The following is a 14,641-nucleotide window of genomic DNA, read 5'->3' as shown; positions in this document are numbered from 1 at the left end:
TAGGTTCATGCCACTCAATATTTTAATGCAGCAACGATAACGAGCTTGTGGTGCGGAAAATTTGGCATCATTGACCGTGAGTTAAAAATCAACAGAAAATCACCAGAAAAGCAACCTAGGAGGCTGCTGGCCCACCTATATCATGCAATCTTGTGGCACCATCACAACCTGTGGAAATATGGCAGGTGGCGGTAAAATTAATGAGTGATCATGCGAGGTTGCCCCACCGGTGGCATGCCATCCCAGTGCAGTGGAGCATCGCTTAACTGCTGCACCCCTGCACCAGGAGTGGTATGAGGAATCCCAGGGATCTTTGAATGTTAAGTAGAGGGAGACCAATTCTGCATATATGGGCATTAACTGATTAGCTATCGCGTCATACCCTTACGGCCGAGCGTATGTGTCCCCTCCAATTTTTTTTCATCCTCTCCCACCTGTGCTTCGTAATGCTATTTACACTACCTCCCAGGCGGCCATCCGTGACATGCAATATAAAACACCTCCCACTCATCCATCCACAGAGCTCGAGGTTGCACTTCGTTGCAGCAGCCTTGACTGTCTTTCTCAGTCAAGGCTCCTGGAAAGTCGAGGACCGATGGCAATGAGCTGGTTAACCAGTTGGCCTGTGAAATTCTTATCAGGGCACCGTTGATCCCTTGGTCCAGACCTTCGGAGGACAGATTGAGACTGCTCCATCGCGCAGCTATCAAAGAGTAAACTACAGTGCTCTCCGTTTTTATCGCAAACTGTACCCTGAATCCCATCGTGGTCATTCCATGCAGGAGGCTCACATCCTTTGACAGATTCAGCTCAACACTCTTGTCACACGTGCACAAACTCCGCTGCAATTCTTCATGTCCCAAATGCCCCGCCCCTTATGCCAGCTTCTTCCGTCGGCTATTCTCCTGCCCAGAAAGCTACGCAATCAGGTTTTTTTCCCACCTCCTCCCACACTGTTGGGACCTGGCTAGACTGGCTTGGAGCTGAGGGTGAGGAAGAACGGCGCCTGCTAGTGCAGCGGACTATCGACGTCCTACATGCCTAACTATTGTGCCCAAATAGTCTCCACTTCTACATCTATGACCAACCCATTTAGAGCTTTCTTAGATTACGAGAAAGCATTTGACTGGTCCACAACTCAGCAGTCTTGCGGCACTGAAGATGAGGAACCAAGGTGAAGAAGAGGCATATGTAAAGATAGTGGAAAATATCTATCAGGGTTGCACAGCCACCACAGTCCAGTGACAAAAACCTAATCAGTAAAGGCATCAACCAGACAGACACGATCTCTCAAACGCTATTCACCGCGAGTTTACATGAGGTTCTTCGCAGAGAATTGGAGTGAGCAGAGCTTGGGTATACAATCTCTGAATACCTTAGTAAACTCCGATTTGCTGATGACGTTGCTTTGCTAAGTAACTCAGGGCAAAAATTGCAAATCGTTATCGAAAATCTACGAAAGCGAAGTTGTCCTAAAAACCATCAGAGTTAATCTAAAGTAATCTAAGTACATAACAGCTTACGATATCAAAGTCAGTTGCTGGGTGAGTTGGTATTTCATGCTTTCATTACACACAACGCGAAGACGAACACAGACAAGACGGGAGGCACCAGAGGGGTGGTGTCTCCCCTCTTATCCGTGTTTGTCTTCCCACTGTGTGAATGAAAGCTTACGATATGCAATGAAGCCCTCGAAGATTTCAGGGAATACGTCTACTAAGGATGGCTAGCAGCCGCTGACCCGAACCACGAAGGTGAAGTAACTAGGCCATTAAGTATGGGGTGGAGAGAATTTGGCAGGCACTCTTCAGTCACGAATAGCACCTTAACAGTATACGTCGAGAAGAAAGCGTATATTTGAATGTTGCCAGGCCTCACCTATGTGACAGAAACTTGTGGGTTAACGAAAAGTCTTGAAATTGAGGATAGCTCAGCGAGCTACGGAAAGAAAAATGACAGGTGCAACATTAAGAGACAGGAAGAGAGCTGAAATGATGAGGAAAAAAGCACAAGTCAATAATATCAAAGTTGAAATCCGGAAGAAGGAATGCACATAGGCAGAGCATGTCATGCGAAGGCAAGATAACCGATGGTCCAGTAAACAGACACTGAGGACAATGCTATGAAATTTTTTCTGTTAGTTCGGCATTTTAGTCGCTTTGTTGCCACTTGTCCAGCAATACAAGGTGCATTTACTGCCGAGAGATTCGGATTCGAAGTTGAAAAACTTTTTTCCCGCCGCTACGATTCAAATTTGGGACTCTGATGACGAAATAGGAGAAGAGTGACGTAAAGCAGTGAAACGAAAAGGAGGACTCCGTGATTGTAGGCAGCGAGCATGGCACTCCCGTCTAGTAGCAACAAAAGTGAATACTGCCGGCCAGAATTTGAAGGCTCCATCAGCCGTCACCGCTTCGTTTACATTTTCACCAACGTTACAATATATTCTGTTCCTGATTCCGACAACAAAGTTCTTGCAAAAAACTGCAGCCTTCATTCAGTGAACTCAACCCCACACACCGGGCCATGCTTTTGAGGACTGAGGCAGCGGGTCTGGCAAGAAAATCCAAGCATCGATGAGTCGGCAGCGTCGCTGCTATCGCCGTGCCACCGTCGTGACTGATGTGTAGCAACCGGCAGGTGCGGGTGTATTTAAATTCTGTAATATTAGACCTGGTAGGGCTGGTTATGCAGCCTAGCATCTTGGAGCGTTGACGATGCGAACACGCTGAGTGGTGCGTTTGCTAACGTGGAGGCGCATCGAACATTGGCTATACGCAGCTTTTTCCTTGTTGCATTTGCATGCCGTTGCATGAACTTCATCCAAGGAGAACTTAGAGAGGCATGTGGAGGTCTGCTAATGCTCTGCTTTGTAAACCGAAACCATGCAGAAACCATGCGGGAACACAAAACGCATAGCCGCGAAGCACCCCAAAACATATCGAAACTCAGCTGGCCGCCTGCTGCGCTGCCAATAGCAGGTTTTCTTTGACTTCCAACATTCAGGTTGTCTTTTTTTCATTTTCCCTGTGTGACAAAAGTGCACTGGTGGTTTAAAAAAAAAACTTATATACTTCAATATCAATAAAGCACATAACCTTCATGCATGCTTGGCAGCCTCAAAGATCTGTGGTTTCTTTTCTCCTATTTCATCTTCACGATTGTGCTTGCGGGATTGGCCACTGGCGGCGATACCTGAATTTTAGTTCTTGCTCTTTTCTACCTTACAAGAGCTTTGTTTTCAGAAGGAGTGGTGCTTTTGTGTTTAGAAGCTGGTATTTTATCGATACAAGAAAACTTAAATTTTTCTCCCAAGTGTCCCTTTAAGGTAATGGAAGGGATTCCAAGAAAAAGCAACCTTAGCAGGGAGTGTTAGAGGGTTAGGTTTGCAGATAACATTAGGACGTTTGCATAGATAAGGTGGCCGTGGCTGACACAGGTCAGGATTAATTCGGCAGATATGGGCAGGCTTCTTATGCTACAGTGGATGTTGTTGGCTGCTGATAATGATGACTATGATTCTCGGTAATTGTATCATATAGGCGCCACCCACACAAACGCAAAGTACAGGCGTCGCCACGATGCAGCTGTGAAAGCAGCCGAACCAGAGGCCCAGTGCCGACGTCAGCAAGATAAGGCTGTGAAGGCCACTTCATTAACATAAAAATACACAAATGACAAGGCACGTCTTCATTCAATCATAGAAACCACCTTACAAGTGTGCTTTAAAAATGTATAACCAAGCATTGTAATCATGTTGCATGTTATTTTTTTGTACCCCACTGAAATTTACCATCTTTTTTGGAAATCTAGTACAAACATGGCTGAGTGCAGCTATGTTTCTTTTTTTAATTGGTAACAATTAAACTGTTACCCCTAGTTAGTAGAGTGCCCTGTGGTTATGATTGGTTTTGGTTTTAATTGCAACTAATTAACGCTAATTAATTTGGGTCACTAACTAGAGCAGTGCATTTAAACTTGACCTCAGCTTTCCAAAGGTATATGACTCGGTGCTATAGGGCAGTTCGGTAATGTTCAACAGCCTAGCAAGGGAACAGCAGTTCACAATTGGAAAAGGGGTGCTGGAAGTGGTAAAGCAATACGTCTACTTAGGGCAGGTAGTCACAGCTGATAAAGATCATGAGAGGGAAATAACTAGAAGGATAAGAATGCGGTGGAGCGCATATGGCAGGTTCTCTAAGATCATGAATAGCAGTTTACAAATATCCCTCAAGAGAAAAGTGTACAACAACTGTATCTTGCCGGTACTCACCTATAGAGAAGAAACGTGGAGGCTGATGAAAAGGGTTCAGCTTAAGTTAAGGACAACGCGGCAAGCCATGGGAAGAAAAACAATAGATGTAACGTTAAAAGACAGGAAGCGGGCGGAGTGGTTGAGGAAAGAAACGCGCGTTGACATCCTAGTCGAAATCAAGAGGAAGAAATGGGCTTGGGCAGGGCATGTGATGTGAAGGCAAGACAACCGCTGGTATTTAAGGCTAACAGAGTGGTATCCAAGAGAAGGCAAGCATAGCAGGGGGCGGCAGATGGTTAGGTTGGCGGATGAGATTAAGAAGTTCGCAAGCATAGGGTGGGCGCAGCTGGCAAAGGACAGGTTTAATTGGAGAGACATGGGAGCAGCTTTGCCCTGCAGTGGGTGTAGTCAGGCTGATAATGATGATGATTGTTTTAAGTGCAATTAACTAATTAACTGAAGTTAATTAATTCAGGTCACTAACTAGCACAACAAATTTGAACTCATTCTAGGCTGTAGTGCAGTTTAGCTTCAATTGCAATTAACTCATTAACGCTACTTAATGCGGGTCGCTAACATGAACAGCGCATTTGCACTCAGCCTATGCTTTCCAATGGTATACAACTCGATGCTATAGCACAGTTTGGTTTTAATTGTAATTAACAAATTATCACTAAGTCTCGTCGGCAACTAGCACAGTGAATTTACACTTGACCTAGTCTTTGCGATAGTATATGACTCGACACCATAGTGCAAACTTTTGTTTTAACTGCAATTAACTAATCAATGCTAATTATTTCGTTCCAGTAATTAGTAGACATACCTGCATGATTGACCAATTGTCCACACTCATGGTTGATCACGTACCTAAATTTTCTAACGGTATATGACTCGACGCAGTAGAGGAAAGTTTTGTTTTAGCTCCAATTAACTAATAATCAACGCTAATTAGTTCGGTCCAGTAATTAGTCAACGTAACTGCATGATAGACCAATAGTGCAAACTCATATGGTTGATCACGTGACATGTACTATATATAAGCTTAGACAAAGAGTATAGTAGCATTAAATAACAGTGACAAAAGGAGAGAAAACAAGCGCTAGTCTGTTCCTTGCACGGCTATTTAGCCCAGTTATTTAGCGCTACAACTATGTCCCTCTATCTAAACAGCAATCAGCCCAGCTTTTACCTTAAATCTTAGACGCAGCTGGACAGCGAAATCGACTTGGCTGTTTGGGCTTGCTGGTCAGTGATCATGGTCAAAGAACGCAGCGCGAAAAGACAAGGACAAACGAAGAAGTGGACAGGCTGCGCCAGTTCTGTCCATTTCTTCCTTTGTCCTTGTCTTTTAGCGCGCTGCATTCTTAAACCATTCTCAAAGTTGTGCCCGCAGGTTGCTGGCGAGTACAGCTACGCTCCAAAATCTTAGCTGCGTTCTTGCCCCAAAAGAGGCCGCAATAGCAGTTCCGCAAGGCTAAAACTGCTCTTACGTAACGCGAGTGACAGCAGTGCTGCTGCGACAGCAAAAGCGAAACTTTCACGTCCAAAACTCGGCAGTCAATATTGCACGCACCCTTTCCAGCGTCCAGACTGTGGCTGTGCCGTGTAAGGAAAAGCATATAGTGACTTCTTCGACTCTCAAAAGCACATACATTAAGGGTAAGTCACACTTGCCACTTTACAATTTGTTACACAAAGGTAGGCGCGTACGTATGTACATGTGCTTATACATTCTATCTCTACATGGTCTCCTCCCTATGCACGTTCATCGGGCCGACCCGTCGCGCGGGATCAGCGCACGATGCCTGGCTACTGCGCCGGAGTACCCGAGTTGGAACGCGGCCGCGGCGACCGTGTTTCGATACACAAGACGCGCGTCTGGTTTCTGCACGTTGTTCATCCCACGAGCCTTCCACTAGAGCACCTTTCTCTCTCTTCTTTCACTCCCCCGAGTTCGAACGTGGCCGCGGCGACCGCGTTTCGATGGAGGCGAAACACAAGACGCGCGTCTGGTTTCTGTGCGTGTCAGTGCACGTTATTGACCCCATGTGGTCGAAATTATTCCGAAGCCTTCCACTAGAGCACCTTTCTCTCTCTTCTTTCACTCCGTCTGATCTGGTAAGTTGCTGCATAAACACTTTTAAACTTCAGTCCCTGTGGCCATGTTCAATGACAGCCCAAAACGAGTTCGCACCCCGCTTCATTATAAGCCCGCACCTCAGCACAGTCACGGCAGAAAGCGACCGAGATGCGACATTGACACAATGCACACAAAGACGTGCCGTTACGCCATCACTCAAACCGAGAAAGGCCAGCCCCCGAGATATCCTTCATGCTTGCTAAATTTACTTAGAAATGGCCCTGCAGCTCACATGCGCACAGTGCTAGGCGGCCGGAACGCCGAACGCGCGGCTAGTTACGACAGCGTACAATGCATACGCACCGGGAAGAGGTTTCTCACAGACATTTTCTTCAAAGTGGCTGTAGGAGTCCGCAGGCGCCCCATGAACGGCTTTATCCTGGAATGCATACGTCTCGGACGCACCGGGAAGTTTCTCATCGGCACTCTCCTCAAATTGGCTGTAGGAGTCCGCGGGCGCCCCTTGATCGGCATTATCCTGGAATCCATACAACTCGGACTCGTCGACGTCAGACTCTTCTGTTTCATAGTCGTCCACGGTAAACGATACCGGACCCAAGTCGAGCTGCAGTTCACTGCTCGGACCGGGGTCCATTTCCAAGGAATCCTCCTCCATCGCGCTCTCGAAACGTTTCAGAGTGGCGTTCGCCTACTGCCGAGCCAAGCGTCGCTCCGCGTCGCAGCTGCGTCGTCAGAGCAGCCAGTTGAACGTTTAGCCGCCAGGCGCCGCCACCGAAACAGATTCGCTGGTCCCACTGATCTCCACTAGGGGGCAGGATGCCGCATCGGGCGCTAAAGCCCCTTTCTCAAGGGGCTTTATCGGGCGCTAAGGTAAGCTGCCGCAGGTGGGCAGCTAAGGTATTTAAATACCTGTACAGAAAGAGCGTTGACACACAGTGGCGGAAACGAACTAGAAAGCTGGCCAGTAAGTTTGCCAGAGACGAGGAAGGAGAAAGAAAGAGCATTAAACGACAGATTAAAAACGTCGTAGGTAAAGATTGGATAGATTCAATGGAAAATAAGCATAGTGTAGAACAATATCGATGCTGGAAAAGGCAGATCAGGAACGTTTTATGATAACTCAAGAGGCAGTGCCCTCCTCTTTGAAGTTAGGTCAGGGTGTCAGAACGCGCAGCTACAAAAAGAAATTTAACGAAGAAGATGGCACGTGCTGTGCGTGGTAAATCTGTAGAAACAATAGAACACCTCATCCTAAAATGTGATGGTATCCATCCCGATGTCGATGCAGGCACAGTCACTCTTCCTGAGGCCTTAGGGTTTAGAGATAACAATAGTCATGTAAATAAATCTGCGGTGGAAATTAGGAAAAAGCGATTGGAGGATTGGTGGCACAAAAGCAGAGAGGTGACATAAGTTTTAAAGTGTAGGAAGACGTTTTTTAAAGAAAATGGCGAATTTTATTAACAACTTACAGCAGAGTTAAAGAAAAATGAAGGAAAAAAACTAAGCATAGTGGCAACAACCACTGCCCTGTTTCAAAGGGGACGCTTCTACCTTCCATCCATCCATCCATCCCTAGGGCATCTCGATGCTAGCGCCGGGTGGAGACAACTTCAGCGACGCCGCCATATTGAATCACAATGGCCTCTCCCATGTACCGCGAAATGCTCGACTGCTAGCCCAGTGTAGCTCTCGCTGCAAAAGGCCGTTCAAGTTAAAACACTTTGAAGCGCGCCGAGAGCATGAACGGCGCCGCTACAAACGCTAGCGCCGCTGATCCCGTGTGATTCAATATGGCGGCGCCGCTGAAGTTGTCTCCACCCTGGCGGCGCTGGATTCGAAGTATTCTTAAGGGTGTCTCGACACACTTCTCCGCTTTCAGGGTGAGGACACTGCCCACGACGGCAACATGTTGGGTTCCCACTCTCCCGTCGGCTGCATAGAGCGCAATGCGGCGACGGGTCGTTCGGAAGACAAAACTGCCACTACCGCGTGAAAATCCTCAAACCTGGTGTTCTAACAAGAAAGGGTGGTACCAGAGATGTTTCAAACAGTTAATCGGAGTTAGCTAAGCTAAAATATGTCATGTTTCGCAACTGATCTGCTGAGAAATTCGGCGCCTTGCGAGCCTTCGTAACGTTCTCACAGCGGTTGTAACATTTCCAGCGCTATCTGTACACCCGGATACTCTACATCTCCATTGCTTTTTCAACAGTCAGAATTGCTTATTTAGAGCTGGAGTTTCATAATCCCCAAACACTGCCACTCGGGCAGTTCTAACGAGAATATCAAGCTTTCCTGTCAACGACAGTTTCGAGGATGTTTGGCATTAACTTGCTCTTCTGTTGCTACTTCGACAAAGCAGTGGCAGTATATAAGAGATAAATATATTAAAGCGTAACAACTGTCAGAAGATTTTAACATACACTGCTCACCTCGTGTTTGGGGTGTTGTTGAAACAGACCAGTGAACTGTGTAGGAGTCTCACTGTTTAATGGTAGCACAAAATTGACTCACGTTACTTTATAATTTGTCTTGCTTTCAAGAAATGTGTGAAACAGTCACATTTGTTGAATCTGCTACTGCGTGGTTTTCTTTCATAGTCTACAATTAACTTGTGCATGTGTATGATACACTTTGCACAAGAGCGTGATAGCCATAACCACTGCTTATTCGCCGTGAAATTTTTACTTCAGTTTTGGGAAGGTTGAAGGCTATGCCAGCTCGTAATGACCAGCCTGTTCACTTCAACAAAACCAAATTAAAAGATATATTTTGTGTGTCGCTACTCCAAGCCTCCGCACTTTTCGCCATCGGAAAACGGCGGACATCAAATGCTCTGACCATAGGAGTCGGTGTTGCTGAGTGAAACACAGCACGTAAATATCAGAACAGCAAAGAATAATCCATTTATTTAAAATATACATGATATTGAATGTACACATTCCGCTCTGCGTTCTAAAACAAAAGGCAACTTGTACTCACTGAAGACCTGCGCCTGCTACTGTTTTGCTTCCATAGGATCGATCAGGAAGTTCAGGTATGCTCAGCCATCGTGCGAAAGTACGAAGCCTAAGGGACACAAGACGGTTAACAAGTTTCTGAAACATTTCTGAGTGCTGTGTGCACGAAACTTATGGGAGGGCCACACTACTGATAATCATTGTCTTAGTGTCTTCATTGGGTTTTTGACACGACTAATATCCCTTGTTTCAAAAAAAAATTTCAAATGTCTTTTCGCGCTGCTCAGCAATTTTCAGAACTTCTTCGCGCGTAAGTTAAATTTTTCCCACCTTGTACAAACTCTTTCAGCTGAACGAGTTTGTGCTGTTCTCCGGGCTCTCCCGCGGTCAGCATGCGCATGCAGACCAAGCGATGTTCCACAGTAGACAAAATTGGCCTAAGAATCCTGCTAAATGAGAAAGTATGTCGCCCTCGATAGAAGACACTGGGTGCAGATCGACATCAATGACTTCTTTATTTTCGTCAGATTCGCACTGCCTCGCATGCTGTATTTCTGGAGAGAGAAAATCAACTAGATAATCACTGTCGTCAATTTCGTTGCCAGATTTTTTTGGAACTTTTAGAAACTGGCTCACTGACACAATTTTAAGGGCATTTTTTAGATCATATGAGCTGGGCACAGGCGCCGGCATTCGGATTACGGAAAATAAGTTCTCCAAGTAGTCTTGAACATGCCTGCCAGTCAGGACAAATTTGTACCCGCAGTCTTTCACGACATGACTACGCCTGACTGGCAGGGCTTCCAGATTTTTCGCACGCCAATGCTGAGTACCGAGACAGCTTCTGACGCAAGGTTCAAAACTGAAACTGCTCGCTCATACTTTTCTTTGTCAATCATGCTTAAGGCGACCAACGGATGGCAAGCTGTCATTATCGTGTACCACTTGAATAAAAGTTCAAAAAACCAAGCAGTGGTTTCAGCTTCTGATGGTAACGCTCCTTGATCTACAAGGTACCTAATTCCTGCAGGGACTTCTCTGAATAGCTGAACAGAGATTCCAACCTTCATTTTTGTGAAGTGACCATCTGAAAAATGAATTTCACCGAGGTGAGCTGTTCATCGTGCTGATGCTCAATCAAATTCTCAACATGCCCTATCAAAATTTCAGTGCTCGGCAAATTAAACCTTGACACAATCTTTTCACTAAGATGCATGACAACCTTCCTCACAAGATGTCCTCTAATATTCTTAAGTACATGAGCAGGGTCTGGCATAAACTAAAGCTCTCTTGCATCACAAGGGTGGGGAGCACTGCACACAGTCACCGAGTTAAGTGAGCTCGACAGACTTAAAGACCTCCACATGGCTCGGTTCGAGGCACCCATGTCACAGGTCACACAGACCATGCGAAGAGAGATATCTCCGAGCAGAGTCGTATGAGATGAAACACAAAATCTCTCAACGTGTCACCAACTTAAGCACCTGTAAAATGATAAGCTATCACTTGCTTCCAACAGCTGTTCATGCCTCCAACCATGAACACAAAGCATGATTAGCTGGTTGATCAGACTCCGGCAGAGTCGTCGTTCCAAGAAAAACATCAGAACTGCGATCTAACTCTAGCCCTTTTCTGATCTCCATTTCGTCCAGAAACAATATGCAGTCTTTTTCAATACCGGCCATCATGGATACCTTGGTCTTCATTATTTCAAATATTTCAGTGAGCACGCCTGGTTGAAATGGAAGATGTTGTAGCCTTCTGCTGAGTGTTCTCCTTGACGGCAGCGGATTGCCTTGCTCAAGCAGAACATCGTATCCTGTAGGGCCACAAGCAAACATCAGCTACAAAGCCTTCTTTACTGTCGCTGGGCTCCATGGACAGCCCTTTCTGTTGTGCTTCTGCAGGGCGACTTTTTGATCTTCTTTCAGGAAGCTGAGATTTGAGGTCAAAGTAGACATCTCTTTCTGAAGGCGTTTTGTAGTTCTAATTTTTCTTTCCGGCTTTTTTTTTTTTAGTCAGAGAGCATCGTTTCCTCAAAATCGAGTTCTTATTCTGAAGGTCCTGTACTTGTTTCATGAGCTCAGTTGCGGACATAGAAAACAAATCTGCTGTTCGTGCTCCACTCTCCCTTGCGCATCTTGATGCTCTTCGCTCACATAATTGTCAGCGCTCTCAGAACAGCATTCTTCTGCGGCTGATGAGCTCTGGTCACTATCACTGACAATGGTAGCTGGGAACGTTCGTTGACGAGGCGGCTTTTTGTATTTAGGTCAAGCTGAAAATGTTAAAAACACACAAACAAGTTACATTGAGGACACGAAGCAGTGAACTTGTATTGAATTTCGCATATGCTTTTAAATGGTTCCCTTCATCAGATTTCGAACGACATGCATAAGCTAGCAAACACAGACCCGTGATCAGGACCCCACATGCTTAATTCCGCCATCTGAACTGAAGGAACTATGGGGCATATCAGCGAATAAATGTCACTATTATTTCTTCCGACTTTTTATGCCACCAGCATTCGTAATAGAATCCTCTCGCAGTACATAAAGACATTGCTTGGAGAGTATTTAAATAGCATCAGCATAAGTAGAGGTTAGTGACCCGACGTTTCTGAGTCGAAATGTTTACGTTGGAGAAAGTATATATATTTCCTTACGCCTGAATTCAAAAATCGTCGGCACAGTTGTGGATTTAAGAAGGCGCCGTCCATCCTGCCGATTGGCTTCAAATTGGTCTTGGTCAAAATGAAGGTGAAATAAAGTAATGCATGATAATACGAGGAACTGGAGCCTTTCATCAGTCAGATGTAAAGCTCGTGGCGTCATCAGCTCGACAAAAAGCAGTGATACCCAACAGCAGTTGTGATAAATATAAATAATCTTAGGGTATCGTGCCAGAAGGCATGCAATAGTAAATTCATAAACAGTACGTTCACTATGAACACAGATATATGCCCCACCTTGACATGCTCGCAAAATTATATATATATATATATATATATATAATTTATTTATTTATTTACGAGGACTTCATCCCCTGTTCTTTGCTTCATTCGCCAAGAAATGAAGACCGACAAGTCGCCTTTGACGACTGCTAATTTAAGTAATTATGAAGGTGCAACTTTTCAGTTGTGCATAATGCTTCCGCCCCAGCAAATATTCTGAAATGAAAGCGCTTCGCATGCCTTACCTCGCATACTTTTGAGTTGTCTGTTGGCTTCCAGCCGTCTCGTTTGACCTGCGTTTCCCACTTTTTTCTGCGCGCACTGTATCGAGGAAAGCGAAATAGCCGCTGTCCTTTTCTAGTGCTGGCAGAACCGGGAACACAACACCCCGTCATAGCTTGATATGAGACTGCTTCATCACACACACAACACGAGCTCACTTCAACAGCCGGATCGGTAGTGCCACGAACAGAGCAAGACCCCATCGGCTGGCTCTTAAATAGACGTCTCCCAATTGCAAATAACGTGGCGCCAAAGGGGCGCGACATGACGCGCAAAATTTTTCACTACCGCCTTGGCTTAGCATGTTTGCAGCATTCCCCGCCGCCTTTATCCTCCCGATTAGAGACGCCTCGGTACAAAATGCACCTTCTACCCCACTTTTTCGGAACTCACTTTTTCGGGACCCCCCTCTCGCCCCATCTACTTCTTGGCGCCAGTTCACCCCGAATATCCCGGCGCCGTACCTACCTTAAGCGCGTCAGTAAGCAAGAGAGCATGCGTGACGAATTACACTGTCGTCAAGAAGAGGTGCCTTATTTTTGGTATCGCTTTTCAGTAAATCCCTACTGGGGAAAATATGCTACTTTGGTTACGTCACGTATAGCCACGAGATAAGTAAAATTCGTCACGCGTGCTTCTGGGCAGGCATGTCCTGGAGCTTACTTTTTTTCTTGATGACAGCAGCGGGGATGAGAGCTTGCCTGCCGCGCGTCTTTCTGCTCAACATGAGTCAAATCCTCTTCTCCTGTCCCTTCACCTCTTTCATTTCATTTCTCCATCCTGTCTGCTATCCTTTATTTCCGCTGCCCCAGCTCAGGTGCTTCCGTATCGATGGCAGATGCCGGGGCTAGCAGAAATCTTTTCCTTCCTTTTTTATTATTTTAATAAAACCACTAACTACAACTAGCCCGGACCAGTACCAAATGAGAGGTCTACTGCCTTGGCCAGCGACTATGGAGTAAGGCGGCAAGCCAGCGTCTTTTGGCAACTGGAGCAGACAATTCCGCTGAAGTGAGAAAGGCGGCCTGTGTTGCTCCGACTCCCCTTAGTTGAGTTTGGCGTGAATAGTAGCATTGAAATGAAGACGTAATCTAGAGTTGGATTTTTCAGGTTTATTTGTGAATAGGTCGCTTTTATTTTTTTTCCTTCATGCTTTGAACAGAATGAAAAATTAACGTTTTTGTATAGTGTACTGAAATTTGTTGTTGCTATGCTGCCTTATTCAATTAAAAATTTCATTGAATTGTTTATTTTTAATTCTTTCCAAGAAAAACCAATAAAAAGACAGATGTCTTGCTGAATAATCAGCAAGGTGTCGCATCGTACTATCAATCAACATCTATTCAACACTATTCAGAGGGAAACTCTGACCATATGCATAATTTTTTGCGGAACAAGTCTTTAGCAAACGAGAAAATATGAACGTATTGTTTCAGACATGTCCTCAATTATCCGCCCCAGAAGAGTGTGGTGACGGATCGTTTGGAAAAGAAATTTCTTATTACTGCTTGGAATCCTATACGTATGGCGGAATAATAAGACAAAGTCATCCCAGTAAATGTTGGACAAGCGGGTGATAACCACGCAACAAATAGTTATGTTCGGCAAATCATCCTCTGCACTGCTGGCATACCCGAGAAACTTGGGATCTAGTAAACAGTTTTTACGTTAGAACAGCAAATGTAGCATAATCCAACAGCATTCGGTGACCCTGATACTGTAAATTATGACTGCGAAGGAGGCGCCAATAACCGCAGGCTCTTTTTCAGTGTAGCCAGTGAGTGGGGAACGCGGCGGCCAGTAATAACTTTGCGATCGGCGTGCATTCGCAGCGAGTGCATCATGTAAAAAACATTCAAAACTGGCAGAACATTGCTGCCACGAGCGAAACAAGCATGTAGCGTCAATATCCAGTTTATTCGCATCATTGAGTCGCCACGCAAACGCACAAAAACGACGCCACATGCATAGCGCGCAGTATACGCGACCGGCACGTGTGACACAACATGCCGCTGCGCGGGGGAAACGGCGGCGCGGGGTGCTACAAAAGGTGTCCTCACCCTGAAAGCGGAGGCGAGGGATAAAGG

The 14,641-nt window shown here is 45.7% G+C and overlaps 1 protein-coding gene across 2 annotated transcripts in view; it reads right to left on the bottom strand.

Annotated features, from left to right (window-relative positions):
- The window catches only part of LOC144113370 (uncharacterized), an 84,676-nt gene extending 77,616 nt beyond the window's left edge, over positions 1–7,060 (bottom strand). The window contains exon 1 of one of the 2 annotated variants that reach the window (XM_077646423.1): positions 6,699–7,060. In XM_077646423.1, coding sequence (XP_077502549.1) covers positions 6,699–7,011 — 313 coding nt within the window. In that variant the 5' untranslated portion in view covers positions 7,012–7,060. Of the gene's footprint in view, positions 1–5,444; positions 5,535–6,698 lie in introns of those variants that run through there. The other variant, XM_077646424.1, reaches the window with a different exon arrangement.
- Between the last annotated feature and the right edge of the window lie 7,581 nt (positions 7,061–14,641).

The sequence above is a fragment of the Amblyomma americanum genome, chromosome 1, assembly GCF_052857255.1.
Source record: "Amblyomma americanum isolate KBUSLIRL-KWMA chromosome 1, ASM5285725v1, whole genome shotgun sequence".
In the NCBI taxonomy this organism is placed as follows: Eukaryota; Metazoa; Arthropoda; class Arachnida; order Ixodida; family Ixodidae; genus Amblyomma; species Amblyomma americanum.
This window is presented reverse-complemented; position numbering and strand designations above follow the sequence as displayed.